General features: G+C 38.2%; 1 protein-coding gene across 2 annotated transcripts in view; it reads left to right on the plus strand.

The window, feature by feature from the left end:
* The window catches only part of Smad2 (SMAD family member 2), a 41,893-nt gene that overhangs the window by 19,727 nt on the left and 5,687 nt on the right, over positions 1-16,479 (plus strand). The window contains exons 2-7 of one of the 2 annotated variants that reach the window (XM_005356277.3): positions 2,552-2,641; positions 3,607-3,800; positions 4,539-4,673; positions 7,650-7,724; positions 14,615-14,668; positions 15,582-15,794. In XM_005356277.3, coding sequence (XP_005356334.1) covers positions 2,552-2,641; positions 3,607-3,800; positions 4,539-4,673; positions 7,650-7,724; positions 14,615-14,668; positions 15,582-15,794 — 761 coding nt within the window. The remainder of the gene's footprint in view (positions 1-2,551; positions 2,642-3,606; positions 3,801-4,538; positions 4,674-7,649; positions 7,725-14,614; positions 14,669-15,581; positions 15,795-16,479) is intronic. The other variant, XM_005356278.3, reaches the window with a different exon arrangement.

Here is a 16,479-nt window from a genome sequence, read left to right on the forward strand (position 1 = left end):
ATTGTTAAGCTGCAGTTTTATATGTGAGTTCTGGTTATCCTGAGTTACTGAGACTGGGGGTTTCCCTCAAGTACAAAGTCTTGGGAATGCAGCTCTCATCCAGTGCAGCATTCCTTACCTGCAAGTTGACACCTTTCAGTTTGCATCTTCCGGTCTTTCTACTTTGTTTTTAAATGCCTTTTATATTTGGTTGGTTAAAACTGTGGTTTGAGGAAAATTACCTAATTGAAGCTCCTGACTTTTGCTGGAAGTGGAGTCTGCTCTGCGCCTGTGTCCATTTGAGCTGAGGAGGATTTGTGATGTAGGATCAGTCTCCTCAACCTTCTGGTGGCTCTTACTGTGTTATGCTTGGAGAATCTTGTCTGGATCATAAATCTATGAATTTTCCTTTATCTGCCTTTGTGTTTAGTTATATTAAAGTTGTGTCTTTAATAACTACACATACTTTAGTTGCTTTATACATTACACAGTGGATCCGTTTTAGAGTGTTTGGCTGGGTGTGGTGATGTACAACCATAATCCCAGCCCTTGGGAGGCTGAAGCACGTTTGTGTGTTTCAGGCCAGCTTGAACTACATATGAAAGAAGCAAGCAAGCAAGCATTTTGCTAGCCAGCATTTATGTTTTTAAATAAGCTTTTCAGTTTGAGGGAACGGAGAAGGTGAGAGACAGGATCCCCATGGGGGCATGACCGGGGTCGGGCTGAAGTAGACTAAGGTCTGTGTCATGAGACTGTCCATTTATGTTCTTACCCGTTGCTCTTTATTTGCTTTATTTCACGCCCAATAGAACACAGTTTAAGTGCTTTGTGCCCTAGATTATGGTGGTCCTGTTGTTCTCAGAGGAACTTGAGTGAAATGTTCTTCTAATGTGATGACAGAACAGCCTCAGTTATGCCGTTATTTTCCTTTAATCAGCTGTATACTATTCATTTCAGTTCAAAATCACAAGAGGAAGATCTATATTATTATTTCATTTCTTGACTTTTTTCCCATTCGTAGTATGGTGATGTTTGTACTGTTAAAAAAAAGTGAGGCTGTCTAAAACATACCAGGGCAATACAGGAAAATTTCTAAGTATTTCCCCTTTTCCTTTCTGTCCTTCTGTCCCTCTCTTTCTCCCCTTTCCCAGCAACTGTTCAGTTCTAGTTACTTTGCACTCTAAATCAGGGGTGTCCTGCAACTGAATAGCTGTTTTAAGGGGGCCCTGGGTCAGTCTAGATCAGTGGTTCTCAACCTGTGGGTCATGACCCCTGGGGGGGGTCAAAAGACCCTTTCATAAGGGTCACCTCAGACCATCAGAAAACACAGATATTTACATTATGATTCATAACAGTAGCAAAATTCCAGTTACAATGTAGCAACATAATAATTTTATGGTTGGGGAGGTCACTGCAACGAGGAATTGTATTGAGGAAGGTCGAGAGCCACTCCTCAGATTGTCCCTAGCCTCAGGAGAGCCTGTGCTTTCCCACTGCCCTTCGTTGATCCAGTTCTCTAACTAATGGTGAGAAAATGAAAAATTTAATCAGTCATTTATTCTTCAAGGTTATTAGAAATGTTCCCTTTTTCTTAAATTTTGTTGATTTTGGTAGCATGTGTGAAGTGGAATTGAATTTCAAAAAATATATTTGACTAATTTAAAGAGTATAGCTCCATAGCTGAAAGATAAGGCCACCAAAACTCCATTCTGAAAGTTCCATTTCAGTTCTTTCAGTTCTTCCCTTTGCCCACAGGCCAGTAGTTACTTTGAGATGAAGTAGTAATAGTGATTTTGACTTGCCTATACTCTGGAAAGATGCGAAAAGAAACTTTAAGATGTGTTGTATGGAGTGACTTTAGTGATCTTCGGTGCCCTTTATAGACGACGGCAAGAGAACAGTTACAGCTTTCAGTGAGACTGGAGTACAGATGGATAACTGGGGCATTTTAGTCCTGGGTGTGTCTGCTTGGTTTATTTTACGTATTTGTTTTTGAGACAGGATCTCATAGATCAGGCTGGCCTTGAATTTACTGAGTAGCCTAGACAGGCGTTGAATTCCTCTTCCTCTCACCTTTATCCTCCAAGTGCTGGGAATGCAGGTGTGTGCTACCACACTCAATGATAAGTATTTATTTTCAGTGGGACTGTTTCTATATTAAAAGCACCAGTTGACAGCTATTTTTAATTGAAGTGGGTTTGTTACTGTTGCTGTTTTTTTTAAAACTGAGTAATGAACTGAAGCCTTGTTAGTGGGGTTGATGATATAGGATGAAGTCTTTGAGTAGAGGAAGTTAGAAAGGATGTTATAGGTATGATTGCATTAGGTTAGTGAGCATTGGTGTTCTCATATAAAAACATAATCATAACTTATTTGGAGTCACATGTTCCATTTATTGGCTTCCTTCATATAGAAAATATAGTGGCCAGCAGTGACCCATGGTGGGTGAAGCCATGTATATCTTCTGGGTGAAGGAAGTGTTCTGTACATTCTCCATGCTTTGCATCATGGTACTTTGAATAACCATGCTTCCATGTTCACATCAACTTTTTGTTTTTCAATTTATGCACAGCACTTGCTCTGAAATTTGGGGACTGAGTACACCAAATACGGTAGATCAGTGGGATACAACAGGCCTTTACAGCTTCTCTGAACAAACCAGGTGAATATTCTGCCCTCTCTGAACCCTAGAGACCTGGTGGGAGGGTGTGCTTTGGAAGACCTTGATGGGGTTGCGTAGCGTAACTTTTGCCTAGGATGTTAACTTATTGTAAAGAAGGCATAGCATGTAAATTATCTGCTTGCCAGTATTTAAAATATATTAAATGTTTCAACTGATGTTTTGGTCAATGCAATTTTAGTTTTGAATCTTTCAATGATTGTGTCCCATAAAGAATAAGCCCTTTTTATAGTTCTATACTCAACTGTAGTCCAAGATTAGACAGATTTGTTATTGGCCTAATTTTTAAGTAGATTCTAGTTTTTTCTAAATTTCTTGTTAATCTCATTGTTATACTAGTATCTGATGAACGCTTACATCACAGTTAACAGTAGGCTAACTTGTTTTTCTGTCATCTTTTTTTTAATCCTTCATTCTCTTGTAAGCCCATTGGTATTTGTCCATTTCATCTCACGTTCATCACCATCCGCATTTCTGTGTGAGCTTCATAAATAAGCCTCAGATATTAAAAGTCACACTTGAATAACGTTAGTCCCAGTAAGTTACTGTCACATCATTGTTGATATTTACCACCATTTTCATACTACTTCCTTTTTTTGACAACCAGTTGCTTCAGAATTAATGCCTTTGAGGATTTAGCTTATTAAAAATAGACATGAAATTTTCAAGTATAACCACACAACACTTTGTAGACCACCTGCCGACGAAGTTAGCCTTCCGTTGGCATGTGAGTTGTTATATGACACTGATAGGAGACAGGTGCTAGTGCCGCTGCTTGCTTGATCAGATCCAAGCCTGAGTGCACTGTTCTTCCTGAATATCACTAAAGCTAACTCAGTGGCTGTGGTTTCCTTCATTGTGCTCTTAGTGTATTAATTCATCCCTTTTGATGACATCTCGTCTCTCCTTCTAAAAATGCCTTCCTCTTTCCCCTTGCTTCCGAATAGGTCTCTTGATGGCCGTCTTCAGGTTTCGCATCGGAAAGGGCTGCCACATGTTATATATTGCCGGTTATGGCGCTGGCCGGACCTTCACAGCCATCATGAGCTCAAGGCAATTGAAAACTGCGAATATGCTTTTAATCTGAAAAAGGATGAAGTGTGCGTAAATCCTTACCACTACCAGAGAGTTGAGACACCAGGTAGGAAAGCCAGGTGGTTTTTGGTTTTGTTTTCCTGGTTTTAAATTAAAAGACTGATTAAACGCTAATATTCCTTGTGCCTCCGGGAAATTTTAATGTAAAGTAGTAATACACTCTCTTGAGTATATTATTTGGTGGAAGTTTTAAATGCTTTCTTATTTTTTAAACTTCATGGAAAAGGGGGCGTGTCCACTTCCTGGGGATGTACTCTATTGGGCAGGCAGGTGTGTATTGAGGAAATGTCACAGACTTGCTGTCTGCTGAAAGTGGTCCATGCGTCTCTCTGGTACCTACCTTCAACATTCCACTCTGACTGCTTTCAGAGTGATAGCATTTTTAGAGAAGTAATCGAGTGAAGTTTATTTAGGACTTTGGATTTAGCGAGCTAAAAAAAAAAATCCTAGAGTCTTAGAAAAATTTTTACATATGACTTTAGTGATGACTTTTCACTCACCATTTCTAGTGGAATTTTATAAATTCTTATGGTAATGCAATATTAACAGGGCCAGATAGTTCCCCAAAGTAAAAAATAAGCCTTAGTTTGGGAACTTAAATGGTGAGTTCCATAAGTCAGCTCCATGATGAAATTTGTCAGGTTCTAGGTGTCATAATACCAGACAGGTGAGCCAAGACTTTGAAAAGTGAAGCTGCTGCCTTCTGTCTGTGAGAACCTTGAGTAAAGACGACCCCCCCCCTTAGCACACTTGCCACTAACTCTGATTCCTTTAACTCCTGCAGTTTTGCCTCCAGTATTAGTGCCTCGGCACACAGAGATCCTGACAGAACTGCCGCCTCTGGATGATTATACCCACTCCATTCCAGAAAACACTAATTTCCCAGCAGGAATTGAGCCACAGAGTAATTACATCCCAGGTATTTTTGGCTTGAAAATCTCTTAAAACTTAGGTAAATAGCAATCTTGTAACAAATGCCAAGTGTTAGTAATGTGGTTTAATTTTCAAAATGTTCTTGGCTCTGGATGGAGAAGTCTGATTTGTGGGGATGGTTTTGTGCAGGGTCTACGCCCAACACATTAAACGGTTTATCTCGATAAAAGGTTTACTTTTAATTTCCTTTTCTTTCCAGTGACTTTAAACAAAATACTCTGAGGAGTAAGAAAAAGATCCTAGTAAGTTTGTCATAGCTGCTGAAGTAGAGAGGAGTCCAGAGCGTGATCATACTATGTCCCTGGAACAGACATAACCACGCATCTCTAAGCAGTCATTTCCCATGGGGAATTTGCTGATGCTTATTGCGAATAAACACTTAGTAGTGCAATATTTTAGTTTTATAGATAGCAACACATTGAGGAAAATAAAGGGCTTGGTTATATTTCTTCTGGGCCTAAGGTAATTCTGAAAAAAATAAGTGAATTCAGCAACGTGGTTCTCAAATTCTTTGGCAAAAACTGTGGAGTATGTGGGGTGAAAGGAGGGGGACAACTGGATTCAGTTGTCCTTTCCACCTTTGCTTGAATGCGGGACATTGATGAGGTTGCCAGGCCTGTGTGGCAGACACTGTACCTGCTGAGCTATTTTGCTGAAGCTCAGATTCTGCTCTTATCTCTTGTTTTATGTGACCCAGTAATATTTCACGATTCAGTACCAACTTTATAGTTTTTATAGTTTACTAGAAAAAAGACACTTATTCTTTGTTTGCAGAAACTGATCAGGAACTATTTGTGTTCTGAAGTTTTTATGTCTTTTATTCCCTGCCTACCTGCCTCTTCTCTTCCCTCATCTTTTTCTTAATTTTTTTTTATCCCATTCCAGCTTTTATTTTATGCAATAAGAAATATGCAGGGAATCAAAGACTTTTATTTGGCATTATAAAAATGGTATTTGTCCATTGAAGATAATTTTTAAATTATTAGGGAAAAATGAGTTTTATTGGTTTTAATAGCTCATTTAAGTATTGATTTATTTCAAAAGAGTACATTTTAAGGGCTTCTCTGTCCTTTGCCAACCTGCTTTTAGCCCCCAGGTGCTAGTATATAGAAACTTTTTGTGACATTAGCAAAGAAGAGGAGTAAGGTGAGGGAAGAGAAGAATCATAAACTGAAACATTTCCTTTTTGGGAGAATTGAGTATTTTTTATACACTGGCTAGAAGTGGAGTGGGATTGTATGTGTGACACGAAGTGAAGCGTTTAAGTCTTTCACGTGGCAACTGTTGTTACTTCATAAGGCAGACAAATTAAAATATGTGCGTATCGCAGTCTTCTGAGACACACACCAGCGAATTACTTGCAATGTTATTCAGAATGCTTTCTTGTTTAATGTTAGAGGTTTAGGCTTTTTTCCCCCTTTATTCTTTTAACTATTTAAATGTTAGTGTTTTATAAAGTAGCAAATTAGAAGGGAAATGCACCAGTTTTTCTGGACACTCAGGCTTTCCTGCTCCCATTGACAGCAAAACGGAAGAATTTACTTTTGTTTCTTTTTAAAATTTTTATTTTCAATATAATATTTGAACAAATGATTAGATTTGAATAAATATAAATAAAATACAATTTTATTTTTATTAATTTAAAGTATATGTAATATGTATGTCTATTTGCATGTCAGTGCAGATACCCACAGAATTCAGAAGGGGGTGTTGGCTTCCCTAGAGTTGAGTCACCTGACCTGGTGCTGGAACTGAGTTCAGGTTCTTTGCAAGAATAATACCTGCTCTCAAATTCTGAGCCATTGCTCCAGTCCCTCAAAAGAACTTTTATCATTATTTTAATGCTGATAACTTATCGGTTTATAAATAAATAATAATGGAGGATGGTAATAGAATGAGATAAAGTGTCTTAAAGTTGAGTTTTTGCGTCTTAGACCTTTGAAACACCAGTATTGAGACTGTCGGATCTCAACTTTTTAAATTTTCTTACATTTGATATTTAAAATAGTGTGTATTTTTTTTTATTTGGATCTATGAAGATACTTTTTTTTTTTTTGCCATACTGACTTCTAAATGAGAATGAGGGAGGCAGTTTGTTTTAAAGACAAGTTGACTCTTACTGTGTAGACCAGATTTGCCTTGAACTTACAGGGATCCTCCTGCCTTTGCCTCCTTGAATAATGTCAGAATCTTTTTTCTGTTGTGTGTCTGCATTATTTTGAGTTATTGTTAAAAATTGAAAATGATACACTGTTGAAATTTTTTGGACTTCTGCCATTAAAATCAGAAATGATAAAATTGTATGCATGTTTTTATTATCTTTGAAATTTACTAAGTTTTATAGTTGCCTCCTGAATGTAAACATTTTATTCCAAAAATGTGTTGGAAATGGTGTTAGAATCCTAATATTTTCAGCAAGTACTTTACGTTGTTTCTGCTTCAGGCAGTTAGAAATCTAAGCAGGGGTGGTGGATTCAGGTAGGTCAATCCTGAGTCAGGCTACTGTAACCTGCTCAGTACAGGTACTGTATTTTGAAATCCCAGCTGTGTGTACATCAGTCTTCTCCCAAGTGATTGTCCGTGCCTGTACATGGTGTCCACTAGTTTAAAAGAGCGAGAATACTAATGTCTTTGAATCCTACTGCGAGGTATCTTTGTAGTTAAGCTCTTGACTATTTCAGAATACATACACATGAGCCAGATGTTAAATAATGTGTAAGAAAATATGCCAGAAAAACTGGGTTTTGTTACAGATCTGCTTTAGGGATTCATCTACAAGATACAGATTATATAATGATGTATATGTATACACATAGAGAGTAGTATCTAAGTTTGCTTTTGATGATGTTTCGTGTGTGTGTACACACACATATACATCCTTTTTTTGGGTTTTCTCATTGCTTGCATATGGTAACTGGGAGAAAAAGCTGAAATCAAATCAACTATATTTGATTTGTTGTAGAAACGCCACCACCTGGATATATCAGTGAAGATGGAGAAACAAGTGATCAACAGTTGAACCAAAGTATGGACACAGGTAAATATGAGCTTTTCAGTAATTGGTCATTGAGTTGACTTTCTGTGATCTCAGAGCATATCACTAGATTCAGCTAACCACAAATCAAGAATTTTTGAAAATAAAACTTGATTCTGGGACCTAGTAAGTTGGCTGAGTGGCTAAAGGTGTTTGCTGTCATGACTGCTCAGATTTGACCCTTAGAACCACAGAGTAGGAGCATGGAACGTGCATGCCCACGCAGTAGCTACCCATCCCAGGGTGAGAAAGCAAACTGTTGGTTCAGGAGCAGTGTTTGCTGACACTTAGAGAGTTGGAATATGTAATCAAAAAGTGAACCTCACCTATCTTGACAGTATATCTGAGCTGCCAAATGGGTACTCGGTGTTGTCAAAAAAATGAATTGTACCACTCCACAGTTGGTAGATGTTTCTCTTACCGGACAAAGTACTCAGTGTCCTCCCCCATGTATTCTACACTGCTTTCAAAGTTTCAGTCACCCCATGAATAAACACCTTTCATAATAGACCATGTCATCTTAGTCACCTGCCTTTAAGAATGATGTGAGAACAGAAGAAGGAGACCAGCTTTAATGTGCTTCTTTAATTTAATAGCGAGTTCTGAATTAATAGTAATTTTTTTACACAAAGTACTTTGTTCCTGATCTAAATTTGATTAATTTCTGATAATTAACTATTATGTCCAGTGTTGGGGAAGTTTTAGCATATAGTAGTGAATATTACATACTCTAAAACTTTAAGCTGTTTGTCAAGTAATAAACACTAAAGCCCAGGGAAACCAAGTAGGGTACCTTTGAAAATGCTTTGATGTTATTGTCTAGCTTGATTTATTATTCAGCTTGTCTCATTTTAAGGATTAGTTTTATCTTAGTCACAGTTTTGTTGCTGTGGAGAGACTCTGACCATCTTTTAGGCAACTCTTAGGAAAGAAAGCATTTAGTTGGGTGCATCCATAACTATTTTATAATTTTAGTTCATAAGCATCATGGCAGGAAGCATGGCTGCACACTGGCAGGTGCTGAGAGCTTCATCCCCATCCATAGATGGAGAGTGTCCAGTGACATATTTCCTCCAACAAGGCCACACCTCCTAATTCTTTTAATCCTTTGAAAATAATGCCACTCCCTGGTGACTAGGAGGCAAATGTTTGAGCCAATGGGGGGACCAAATCTTACTCAAACCACCACAGTTAGTAATCCAAACTGGCCTGAAATTTACTGTGTGATCCAGGCTGCCCTCTAACTCAGATCGACCTGCCATAACCTTTGAGTGGTTGAATTATAGGCATAAGCCGCCTTCTCTAGCCTATCTAAATTATTTTTAAATAATGTTGGGGGAAGGGGAGAGAACTTTCTATCAATTTTGTTGTTTGACTCCTTCCATCTGTTAGATGCCCAAGAAAGTTGCCTCTGTTGTAGCCAGTATTTATGTCTGACTGTAAGAGTGTTAGATAAAAAGATAGATGATAATCTAATGATGATTGAAAATAGCAATTTACATATGTTAATGTATATGATACTTGGATTTTCAAATATGTATCCTTGCTCAGTATGCTTCAGTGACATTATCTTTCGTAGCCGTTACCATGGCATTGAAAGTGGGTACCATATAAAATTGAATATCATACATCACAAGTGAATCAGTATTTCATACTTGTAGATATCTGTATTAAGAATATGACTGTTCCTTATTAGTGAGGTTGTGGAAAAAGTGGAGCACTTATATATTGCTGATAATGTAAATTGTAACTATTTTAGGAAAGTTGGTTTTTCTTCAAAAATTAAATATAAGATTACTACGTAGTCCCATCATTTCACTCCTAGATCTATACCCAAGAGAATTTAAACAGGTCCACGTAAAACTCGCAAGAATGTTTGTGTTGTAAACATTATATATTTCATTTCACAAATGGAAACAACCCAGATGTCTACCACATTTTGAATGGGTGAACAACATGAGGTATGTCCCTACAGTAGAAGTATGACCTGAAACCTGTGAGAGAGCATGGCCCTACTGGCACCTTTGAGAGTAATATTAAGCCATTCAATTTGTGGTACTTTGTTATATAAGTTAAAGTTGGTTAATATAAAGCTAATAAGGTTTTGAGAATGTATTACTAATAATAATAACTTGTATTTAATAGTTTGTGAACGTTGTAGGTACTTAATATATTATTTTTAATTTTTTTGCTTTAAGCTTTGAGACAGGATCACACAAGATGGCCTAAAACCCGTCAGATTAGACTAGTTCTAGATTCGCAGGCACCATCCTGCCTCAGCCTCCCTAGTTGCTGGGATTACAGGCATGTACCACCATACTAGGCCATGATGTATTTTTTTTTCTTGGTTTTTCAAGACAGGGTTTCTCTATGTAACAGCCCTATCTGTCCTGGAACTCATTTTGTAGACCAGGCTGGCCTCGAACTCAGAGATATCTGCCTGCTTCTGCCTTCCCGGCACTGGGATTAAAGCCTTACACCTCCACTTGGCTCATGTCACATATTTTAAGCATACAAAAAAATTTGAGATGAAAGGATAAACTTAAGTAACTAGAAAATAGCCTACAATTTTTTTTCTTAGGATCCAGTTCTATACTTGGAGTCAACATGAAGGTAAAGGAGACAGGCAGCTACAGAGTTGGCCTCTGACCTCTCCACATGCACCTTGGCAGACATGTCACACACAGTAATGTTTTGAAGGAAAATAACAATATTTTTGTATTATTTATGATTGTAGAATAAAGACATGCATAGTTCCCTATTAAGGAAGACTGTTAGCTGAATATTTTATACATGTTCTTTATCTGATTGAAAAAGTTCTATTCATTAGTTTATTGATTGATGGTAGAAATCCCTAGGATCTCATGCATGCCTCTTACCACTCTTTGTACTCTCAGTTCAATTCCTATATCTGTGGGATGGAGTCTCCAGAGTGGTTTTCCTAATGATGGTGCTAAGTGTGGGCAGGGTGGGATGCGTGTGTGTGTGTGTGTGTGTGTGTGTAGGTCACTATAGCTGTAGGTAGCTGGGTTTAGTTCTGGGTCCTCTATTTGCTTTCTTCAGTCAGTGTATTTTGCCCTTTACAATTACAATTGTGGCTCTGAAGTACAACCACCGTACTCCACATGCAATACTGAGTTTGGTTCTTTGAAAACATATCCTCCATAGAAACATGTGACCTTGGGTGCTTATAGCAGCTTGACCATTTAAAATATTTTGAACAAAACAAAGATGTTGATAAATTGTGACACATCCGTACAGTGTCAGGTCATTCACCATGTGGAAGAAATGACAACACATGGTGAAACTTTAAATATATATACTAAATGAAAAATGGTGATCTGTACAGGACACATACATACTATGTAATTCCAGCTGCTAGACTTCCTGAAAAGGCGGGCCTTTTTCTAACAGAAAGCTTAAGGTTATAGAGTAAGAAGAATTGAGTAGGTAAAGCCATAAGGCACTTAGGCTGATGTCTGTGATAGTAAAAATGGAGGGGCATATTATACATTTGTTAAAACCTATAGATAATAAATGCAAGAGTGGGCCTTGTAAACTGTGGGCTTTTGATAACAATGCATCTAAGTATGTTTAGCAATTATATCATGTCTACCATTGGGGTCTGGGAGCATGGATAGAGTGACAGGTATATATGAGACTTTTTGCACTTGATACTCAATTTTGATATGACCCTAGAAATACTCTAAAAAGGAAATTGAGGGTTTGTTTTGTTTTGTTTTGTAATGAAGTTTTAATATCACCTTTAAAGATACCCTAAAGTGGGTCCCAGAACTGGGGAAATTGTTTACAAATGCATGAGATTTCTAGGAACTGTTTTAATTTAAAAACATAGATGTCAAAAGAGGGGGGAAAGATAGTAATTAATAGGAATAAAAGTGGGTGAAAGTACTTACAAATTAAAAAAATGATAAAAAACCATCCTTTTAAGGATGTTAATTTAGCAGCTATCACCACACAGTGATAGTGAAAAACAATACAACTTATGAGTTCTTGGTAGGACTAAACATTTTGATAGTGAACCTTTATACTTAGGAAAACACACAGTGCTCCTTTTCTGAGAAACTCATCCTACCAACATGCATGAACTTGTAAGCAAAGAATATACATAAATTTTTTTGGATGTTTTAGCTGTAGATAGGCACTTCCTGTCTCATCACATTTACAATATGAGTGTTTCATTGATCAGTTACCACTTGTTTAAAAGAATGCTTCCTAAAAAGATTGTGGTATTTGCTTAATTTAAGTTTTAAAATTTATAATGAGCCTTTCTTTTGTCACACCTGACAAATTAACAAACAGCAAGCTTACTGGTTCTAATGAGTGTCTTAGATATGTAAATGTTAGAAGATAGGAATGATTGGGCAGCTCTTCCATCTCCAGTCATTTATATCTACTTCAGGAAATACCGTGGATTTTGGTTCATTGTTCTAGAGCATATTTTGATCTTTCTCATTTGTACCTGTTGTGATTTGTCAACATTTTTTAGAAAAATGAAAACAAGGACATGATGTGTAATAAAATTGTTTTCTAAAAATTAGTGTTTGCCAGATCTCACTCTCTGGTCTGTATCTGTAGTGATTGCTTCTTCACCTGTGTCCCATGTGCTGTTGGTAGGGTGAATGGGGTAGAATGCTGTTACCCTCCCTCCCCGGTCTCCTTCTGTACCGTGGTGTACAATTGCACTGGGAGCATGTGGAGCATGGTCTTTCATGATCCTTTTTTTAAAAGAGAGATTTATTTATTTATTCATTCATTCATTCATTCATTCATTCATTTATTATGTTTACAGTGTTTTGTCTGTATGCTTACTGGCCAGAAGAGGGCACCAGATCTCATTACAGGTGGCTGTGAGCCACCATGTGGTTGCTGGGAATTGAACTCAGGACCTCTGGAAGAGCAGTCAGTGCTCTTAACCTGAGCCATCTCTCCATCCTTTCATGATCTTTTTGAGACTTTGCCTAAACGTGTAGAGGGTGCTGCTCGTGGGATTGGTGGTCCTTGTGATTGTTGTAAGAGTATTTAACATTTACAATAAATGTAGTTTAAATTCTGCTTCTATTGATTACCTCCTCAATTTGTGTATTTATGCTTTGTATTTTCTGGTTAGATTTAGAATATTTACAAAAAAACTGAAAAAATTGGGTATTTCTATAAGAAAATAGAATTTAGTACAGCCAATTTCAATAAAGAGGTTAACTTCAGAGAATAGAGAAATCTCTTAGATTTGTTAGCTTGAATTTTGTAGAATCTCCTGAACTCTTAAAGAGTGTTCTGTCAAAATACAGCTGAAATTGTTACCGAACATAGAAAATTACATAAATCTAAATTGCTACAAGTCTGGTCACAGAGCCTTCTAGCTGTCTCATGTGTTAACTAATTCTTACTATCTTACTTGAGACTGATGCAGAAGTTCTGAATAAGAGATTTATTGTTTCAGCTCTAACCAAGCCAAGTGTCCTGCTTAGTGGGAAAACCCTAGACACAATACAGACAAGTGTGTCCCTTCTCAAAGCTGTTTATTAAAACGTGACATGATCCCCAATACAGGCTTCATTATCAACCTTAGAATCGAGTCACCAAACAAATGACCAAATGTTCTGCAGCCCTTCCTATAGGGTCGGTAAGCGATCAGTGCGAGAGGAGAGTGAGCAAAAGCAGATGTCACAGAACTGAACTAAAAAAATAAACTAAGAGATATGTAAATGAAAATGTCCATTTAAGACAGGGCCACTTAGCCTGACATGGTGGCACACGTCTTGAAATCAGGAGGCAGAAGCAGGTGGATCTCTCTGAGTTGAAAGCTAGCCTGGTCTACATTGTGAGTTCTAGGGGAGCTAGAGCTTCATTATTGAGACTCTGTCTCGAAATACAATCAAATAAAAAGACAGGGTCTCGTGTAGCCCACCTGTACTTATTTCCACCTGGCTCTGTGGCCGACGCTGGCCTTCAACTCCTGATCTTCTGCTTCTGCCTCCTAGGAGGTGGAATTACAGGCATGCACTACCATCCTGGATTAAGACTGCGCTTGTGCAGACCATGTTTTTGTCTGTTGTCAGTTATATCTTGGTGGTGTTAATGGGAATGTGTGCTGGTACAATCTTTGTGGATGATAATTTAGCCAGGATCTATCAAAATTTCAAAGGCACCAACCTTTTGACCTGGCACTTTTGAGTTCCTTTCAGAAAAATTGGGGCTAATCAGGTGTGAGATCAGTTGCAGTCTTGATTCCTAAAGTCAGCAATCGTCTCTCAATTACTGTGATGTAAGTTAAGTTAGGCCACCAGCTGATACAGGGGGCTAGAAGAGCAATACAGAAACAGAGGCACAGCCGGGCGGTGGTGGCGCATGCCTGTAATCCCAGCACTCAGGAGGCAGAGGCGGGCGGATCTCTGTGAGTTCGAGGCCAGCCTGGTCTACAAAGGGAGTTCCAGGACAGGCTCCAAAGCTACAGAGAAACCCTGTCTTGAAAAACCAAAACAAAACAAAACAAAAAAAAGAAACAGAGGCACAAATGGTTTCTAATGAGACAACTCATGAGCATGTTTAGAACTGTTACTGTGTGCTTTGAGAAGAAGGGGGGACACAAAGCAGAAGTAGAGTCACTGATGTATTTCATAAACTATTTCTGGAAAGATACACAAAGACCTGTCAGTAGTGGGCTCCTCTGGGTGGTGAGAAGACCAGTCAGTTTATATGGACCTCATGTTGTAGCCCCTGGCTGGATTAAACAAAAATAAGTCGTGTTTTTTTTATCCTTGGGGTATAGTTATCTGTATATTTATTATTGGTGAAAAAGTCAGAACCATTTTATTGGTACTTGATTGTTAAGTTCTGGAGAAATGTCAATATCCTTTTCTTCTCTGATGTAGGCTCCCCAGCTGAGCTGTCTCCTACCACTCTCTCTCCTGTCAATCACAGCTTGGGTAAGTTGCTGTTACTTCCTGCTGTTTTCACTGGATTAAAGAAAGTCCTCTCTGGGAATTATTTTTGTATGTATCAAAAAATTATTCATATGGTTTATATCAGTGACATTAGGATACAATGTATTGGTGCTGCTTTCTATTGCATGGTTTATAAGGTAGTCTGAGTCATTGAAACTGTTCTTTATGAAGTTGTATAGATTTTGATGGGTGTTTATTTCAGATGTATCTTACAAATTGTCTTGTTTTTTTCCTCTTGTGATCTTCCTTATGATACATCTCAGTCAAAATGACAAATTAGTTGCATGTGATATGCATTTTCTGTGATTGTCCACTGGTGCCAAAACTTGCACACTTGTCTTTGACTCTGCTTCTTACATGTATGAAGGTAGACCGTGTCAGGAAGTGTGCTTCTTATGTGTAGGAAGGTAGACAGTGTCAGGGAGTGTTTGTTTCTCCTACTGTAATATCTCTTCTTGGTATAGTTTTTGACTTTACTCGGCTTTATGTTTTGTCCTCTCTGGAATCACCACCTCAGTGTCTTTTATGTTTTGTCCTCTCTGGAATCACCTTCTCCGTGTGTTTTAGAGATGCGCCAACCACAGCAGGCTGACCCATAGTCTGGTTTTTGTTGTTTTGTTTTTTATTTGTTTGTTTTCAACAAGAACTAGATAAAAACTAATAAATAATCCAACATAAATTAACTTTATGAGATGGGGAAATTTTTAAAAATTGTGTGTCTGGTGTGATATATGGAAATAAATTTTATATGAAACACTGAAAATGTGGTCTAATCTGTTTAAACCAGTATAGATGCTCATACAGTGACTTCCTGAGCCTGTCTGTTGCCATGGAGTGTGTTCATGGCGTTCACTCTCTCGTATTGAGTTGTTCATACAGCATTTCTTCCTTTTAGATTTGCAGCCTGTTACCTACTCGGAGCCTGCCTTTTGGTGTTCGATAGCGTATTATGAACTGAACCAGAGGGTTGGAGAGACCTTCCATGCCTCACAGCCCTCGCTTACTGTGGACGGCTTTACAGACCCATCGAACTCGGAGAGGTTCTGCTTGGGTTTGCTCTCCAATGTTAACCGAAATGCTACTGTAGAAATGACAAGAAGGCATATAGGTATGTCTTATTTTCTTTGTGTGGAAAGAAAAGTTCAGTTTACTCATAGTGTAGACAATATGTGGTATTAGGTCTAAAGTTTGTATGAAAAAGCCCAACTTTGTCTCCATCTGTGAACCGCTTTGATAGAGCTTTGATGATCCTTAATCTACAAACTTCTGTCTTTTTTTTTTGTTTGTTTGTATTTGATACTCTTTATAGTGAGAAGTCCTTTGATAAATGTAGTAATAGAAGCCGCAGGGCTGCGTCCCCAGCACCCCGCTGCCCGCAAGGCTAGCTTTACCCGAAATAAATACACGGGAACTGTATTCATTTAAACACTGCTTGGCCCTTTAGCTCTAGCCCTTACTGGCTAATTCTGATATCCCTATCAACCCATCTCTAATAATCTGTGAGCACCGGTCTTACTGGGAAGATTCTAGCCTACGTCCATCCTGGGTCAGAGCTTCATTGCATGTGTCTGCCTGGGAGCCGGGAGCAAGGCGTCTCTGCTCCAGAGAGCAGAGCTGTCGAGTCTTAGCTCACTTCCTCTTCCTCCCAGCATTCTGATCTGTTTACTCCTCCCACCTATGTTTTAATCAATGAGGGCCAAGTAGTTTCTTTATTGCTTAACCAATGAAATCAACAGATTGATATATGACACTCCCACATCACTTCCCCTTTTTCTGTTTAAACAAAAAAAAAG

The sequence above is a fragment of the Microtus ochrogaster genome, chromosome 18 (genome assembly GCF_000317375.1).
Source record: "Microtus ochrogaster isolate Prairie Vole_2 chromosome 18, MicOch1.0, whole genome shotgun sequence".
NCBI classification, from domain to species: Eukaryota; Metazoa; Chordata; class Mammalia; order Rodentia; family Cricetidae; genus Microtus; species Microtus ochrogaster.